Source organism: Pterocles gutturalis, unplaced genomic scaffold (genome assembly GCF_000699245.1).
Source record: "Pterocles gutturalis isolate BGI_N339 unplaced genomic scaffold, ASM69924v1 scaffold8941, whole genome shotgun sequence".
NCBI lineage: Eukaryota > Metazoa > Chordata > Aves > Pterocliformes > Pteroclidae > Pterocles > Pterocles gutturalis.
The window spans coordinates 1-6,215 of record NW_010100320.1 but is presented as its reverse complement, the minus strand read 5'-3'; the positions used below and the strand labels follow the sequence as shown (position 1 = coordinate 6,215).

General features: G+C 37.9%; 1 protein-coding gene across 1 annotated transcript; it reads right to left on the bottom strand.

The window, feature by feature from the left end:
* Positions 1 to 2,371: 2,371 nt before the first annotated feature.
* Positions 2,372 to 6,184, bottom strand: LOC104466010 (40S ribosomal protein S21-like). Its single transcript, XM_010079300.1, is given in 6 exon segments — positions 2,372 to 2,422; positions 2,603 to 2,616; positions 2,619 to 2,658; positions 3,313 to 3,384; positions 5,123 to 5,186; positions 6,135 to 6,184. Coding segments are annotated over 6 exon segments (291 nt in total).
* Positions 6,185 to 6,215: the final 31 nt, after the last annotated feature.

Here is a 6,215-nt window from a genome sequence, read left to right as displayed (position 1 = left end):
TTATATCTGAACAGTAGCTCACACCTGAAATCCTAATTCACTTTATGATTTGAAAACCTGATACAAATTTTAAAAAACCCCAACACACTTCAGCCACACATTAACACAGCCTGATTTGCTATGCTTAGATTCAGTGGTTATCTATGGCATCAAGATGGGATTTTCCAAAGAAACGTTCTGCATTTTGACATGTCTGAGAAGTCAGAAAAATACAGATAAGGAGAAAGATACCACACTTGGGTAAGTCAGTCATCCTCCTCCTTAGTTCAGAGATGATAGCATCCTTATTCCAGGCTCTCCTGAGAGAAGTCTGAGGTTTAAGTTTCCCACACCCACATGCATCCACGGCAAACAAGTCAGAAATAAGCCACATGGTAACCAGCTCTGCATGGAGACAGCTTACAGCATCAACAGGAAAGCATCACCACAACAGTTCCTATCACTTGAGAAAGCTCTGAGAGGGCCTATGCAGGGATTTGAGTACGGACAACTGCAAACATTGTCCCAGAGAAGTCAGAAATAAGCCACATGGTAACCAGCTCTGCATGGAGACAGCTTACAGCATCAACAGGAAAGCATCACCACAACAGTTCCTATCACTTGAGAAAGCTCAGAGGGCCTACGCAGGAATTTGAGTAAGGACAACTGCAAACATCGTCCCAGAGATGATCACACAGGAGTGAACACAGTATGATCCAGATATAATCTCGCCAATTCTTGAGAACGCACAACCTGAAGGGCATCCTGTGCATAGCTGTAGATATTACAAAATTGGTAAAATGCAGCTGACAATGGAGGTTTTCACTACTAAGCATATCACACTAGCATATTTTAAAACTACCAGAACCATGTCTGACATTCTATTTTAATTGATAAGCACCAACTGACAAATAAACCCGCTGTGTACAGCCAATCCTACCAACACAAAAGCAGCACCTGGAAGAGGGGATACAGCTTTTTCTCACTTCCCTCCTGCAAAACAAAAATCTGAGACATTATACCACTAGAAAAGACACCATGCTTTTAAGTCCTTGGGGAATTACAGCCAAAGGAAATGGGAAATCTTTTCCCAATAGAGGTGCTAATGAATGTAACTAGACACTTCCACACACAAAATAAGTGTCTGCTTTTCTCTGAACACCAACTCTTTCGCCTTTCTCACACCCCTATCTCGGTGCCAGCAGTTGCAATTCATGAGTACAGCTAGAGCACCTTGAGCATAGCACCTTCCAAATGCCACACCAAAGCCGAATATGAAGAGCTGATAAAAGAAAAAAAAAAAAAAAGCCATGGAACAACAATTTCTGCCATGTTTCAGCACACAAAGCAGAAGCAAGCTCGGAGGGAGGTGTCAGAATAGAGCACTGCAAGGTCAGGATGATTGAAGATCTTTTAAACACTTTGGTTTGACAGTCCATCTATGATCTCAGCCCTGCACAATAACAAACTGATTTTTAGTCCAGTATCTGAAGTTAACGCCTGATGATAATTCAGCAAAGCTTATGGTTTGAGCATCAGCGTACTCTGAGCCAAAAGCCAGCATTCTTTCACAGTAACTGCTTCAGAAACTTTGAGAAAGCCAACCAGTTCAAATTAAAACAAAACACCTAAAGTACAACAGGTAAAACCTTGAAGCAACTCTTTCAAACTACATTGTAAAAACTTGTGTTAGCTCAGAAGTGGAGATTAGCCAGAGACAGGGAACTGACAGATAAGAGACAATGTCAGCAGATGTTTTATCAGTCAAACTGCTTGCATCCTCCCTCGATTCTGCTAGTGAGTTATCTAAAAAAATAACATATCAGCAGGTAGAAAGTCAATCTAGCCCTTAAAGAGCTATTAAGCAATTTACTAAAATATTGACAAATATTTTTTACATCAAGCCTTGGCAATCAACCTGCCAGGATGCCAAGGGTTCTGGTAAGACAGTTTTCCATTAATTCCAGTTTGAATAATTGGCTTAAAGAATGTGTCAATGGCAGAATACACACTGTGAGCCTCGAGGAAAAACCACTAAACTTTGATATCATAATGAAAAGAATCCCCTTAAGTTTTACCAGCAAAAAGGCAGCAAGCTGAATCAGATTGCTACACTGCAAAATATTGCATTAGAAATCAAAAAAAGAACTGAGCTACAACTGCAAAATTTATTAAATCTGGAAGAGAAAGATGATAGTGAACCAAGAGTGAAGTGGAAATTCTTGATTTTCGACTCTGGCACTGCTTTGCAAGCCAATTTCAGAATTTATAATCAGAATCCGTGTATTTTTTGAACACACACATTTCTAAGTCTTTTTAAGACTAGCTCTAATAAATCCACCCATGTTTACAACTTGAACAAAAGACACAGCACAATATATGTTTGAACTGTTTATTTTACATCAGATGTTTCATATACCCGAGTTTCTTCAGTTAGAAGTTCCTAGAAGAAAATAAAACAAACATTGTTACAAACCAGTTTGTTTCAACAGCTCAAGTAAATATTTTTGACCAACTGTGTAATCACCCTATAAATACAATGTCTACATGTTCATCCTAAACGTTGGATTTAGGTATGGAAGTTACCCCTGCAAGAGTCAGAGGATAAGATAAACACACGTACTTGGAAACAATTCCGTCATTTTTTGCCAGACGCAGAATGGAGTCATCTGATTCACCCTTTAAAGAAAAAAAAAAAAAAAAAAGGATTCTGAAGTGACTGAATAACTGCTGATACACATTAAACAGGGAGGCAGCTGCAGCATTTAATGGTGGTAGTGAAATACACACGCCTTCCACAGATCACTATATTTTATACGCAGAGATTAGTGTTTTCAAAACAAACTGTTAAATTATTTGTCCTCCTTTTAGGATAAGAAATAGTTTTAACTTGATAAAATATACACTTGCATTAACAAGATATATTTCCGGGTAAGCAGACTTCTGATGAACTCTAGGAAGCTCCACAAAGTTTAACAAATTAAATCCTGGTAGTATCATCTCTAATAGTTATAAACAACAGATAAAAGCCAGGAATTAGTAGCTTGATACATTCTTATTAAAAAAAAAAAAAAAAAACTTGCATCCTTCAGTGACTTAAAAAAAATATAAACATACATAATTCTGAAAACCAAAGGATTGAGGAAAAAGACTAGAAGAAAAAGACTCTTCCAAGTAAATTTGTTCATGTTCATGTCTTCACTTTGTCTTCATTATCCCCACAAAACCTCTTTCTCTAGAATAAGCTGAAGGCACATTGTTTTTTCAGGGCCAAATATAAATCTAAAAGATTACTGATCAATATAAAAGGAAACACAATCATTTCGTACTTACCATTCTACGAATTGGTCCACAAATGGCATAGGTCTTGAACTGGCCATTTACTCTGCCTGTTACCTTGTCAACCTGTAATTACAAGCAAGTTACTCCGCACAGATTCTTAAACTGTAAATATTTTTCTGCAAACTACAAAAACCCAAGGCAAATTCTGAAGTTAGAAAGACAGCCATAGAGTATCTGTTCACAGAAAACTTATAGTTCATTACACAGTGCAGCTCTAAAATGGAATGGATCAGTATTAACAAGAACGCAATACAAAATGGTTCCTAAAAGAGGAAAATATTTGAGGTCTGAAAAAATGAAAAAGTTCAATGTAAAGTTAAACTTGTGGATTTTAGTGCTTTTGTTATTTTGTTCATATTTCTTTTAATTAAAATCTGGATTACAGAAAATTGAAATGAAGGGGGGAAGCGGTCAGTCTTGTTACACAGGTAGAAAAATGCCCCACTTGAGAGGCACAAATGGTCTCACTTCACCAGTCACTGGAGAAATTTAACAGGAAAAAACCCCAATATACACAATGAAATCAAACAGTGTAGTGAACCCTGTAATAACGTATGAGTTTGTTTTTGAGTTCTGCCAATCTCTGATCCTTTGAAAACAAGAAATAGGGATCACTGAAGGAATGAAACATGGTGAACTGGAAAGATATTTTCCTTAACATCGACAGGAAATTGCAAACACAGCATTTAAAAAAATGATTTCTTTAGTCAGACAGATAACACAAGAGACTCAGTTGTTTAAAAATACAGGAATGTAGTCTTGTGGTCTCCCATTCGAGAAGAAATCAATCAAGCAATATAGCTCATAAGCTATAGGAACACTGCATCCACAAAATTTTTGCAAGGCAAATACCGATAAACAAATGGGGAAAAAAGGCCTGTTAAAATGAGTTTAAATTAACTGGAGCCCACATCCTTTAACTGGGATCCTGCAGGAGTCAAGGTCTACTGTGGTTTTCTCAGCATATATGTTAACCTTGGAGGGATCTGCAATAACACTACCTAGAGAAGATGAAATTAAACTTAGACAAGAACAAATTCTTTATGTTACAGAAAGAAAATTAAATGTACAATATCAAGTCAATAAAAATAACCAGCATGCCTCAGGAAAAATTCTAAGCATATAATACCCCAAGCACTGAACTAGTGAAATGATAATGCTACACACAAAACACACAAGCAAACTCATTTGTCACCCATCACGAGCAGCAGTGTCAAGTATTAACAGAAATGATTCAAGCAAAACACAGAAGGTGGCGTTTTAGTTAAGCAAAGTAAAACAGAAATATGAGTTCTGCTCTCAAAACTGTATCTTTCCTAAAGTTTGGACAAACTAGAAAAAGCACCAAAAAGATGGATGAGCATAAAAAATTAAAAACCAGAGTGCACAAGGCCAGACTGAAGAATGGTACTTTCTTACAGACAGATCAAGGTAGAAGGGATAATAATTTCCCAGAAACAAGCACTTCTTCTCCTTTTTTCCTTCAGAACAAGGAATTCCCTGGTTTATAACTCTAAATGTCTAGAGTTAGAAAGTTGTATTTAGTAAAACAGCTAAGCACTGGAACAGACTGTACAGAGCTTTGTGAAATTCTCTCTAATGAATATTCTCCAATAGGCTGAAAAATAACCCAGGGTGATATAATGATATACATCCACGTCTGAAAGCCTGCAGGCTCTACACTTACATGGTCTCTAGTGAATCACCTGGAGATGTATCACAAGCTGTTACATTTCTCAACTTCTATCAAAAGTTTAAAGGCGTAGCGCTCTGATCACATACTTCTGTTACAAAAACTTACCTCAGAAATATTTATTTGAATAGAAGCATGATCCTTAGCACCAATTATTCGGTTGCTAGCAGAGCTAAGGAATAAAATAACAAGACATATTTAAACAAAAGGAAACGGGACAGTCACAATGGAAAAAAAAAACTATTAAAGGCAAATCTCCACGCAAATTAAAGCTGCACAAGAAATTTAGACAGTAACACTTTAAACTTTAAATGCTCAGAAAATTAAAATACAGTTTTGAGGACATTTAAAGGAGACTTTCACTTGAGTGTCAACTTAGTTGCCAACTAATCCCTTCGCTTTAGCTTTTCGATGCTGAGCTCATCCCTATACAGCGCCCAAAGCAGCACAGGACTTCAAAACACACAGAATATAAAGTTTTTACTTTCCAACGTGCAAAAAATACACCCATCAAGACAATTTATAAGAACACAGTTTCTATGCCTTTTTCCTTGGGAGCCACTACAACCATCGAGACATGCTCAGGTTGCTAACGCTCCGAAATCACGGGTTGTAAACAAAGTTTGACTTAAACCTAATAACACACCTACGAATGGTTTATTTTTTTGTGATTTTTTAACATGCACATTTACAAAAAGCTTCTCACTGTCCCTTTACTATAATCTCAAAATTGTACTTAAGGTGTACTATCAAGGCAACAAGCAATTACTCAGCTACAGGAGCCTGTAGCATGGAAACACCACATGCACTACTCCAACTGTGCATTTACTTCTGGAATGAACCACACGCGAGCTGTCACCGCACTGTATGGGTGACAGGTATGCAACAGAAGAGGCACAGTATTCTCTTCAACTGTATTCTTTACTTCATATATTTTACAGACGATATTTAAAAATACAGAAAAAGATAGAAAACAGAATTTTTAAATTTTTTTTCTACAGATTATCGCTACTGAAGCGTTTGCACGGTCTGCCCGGGCCTCTGGCCGGTTCACCGCCCGGCCCCCCACGCTGCAGACCCCCCCTCCCCGGTCCCCTCGCCGCTGAAGGGACCCGCTCACCATTTCCGAGGGACGTAGAGGTCCACAAACTCCCCGGCGTCGTTCTGCATCTCGATGGGGTTGCCACTGAGGCAGGCACAG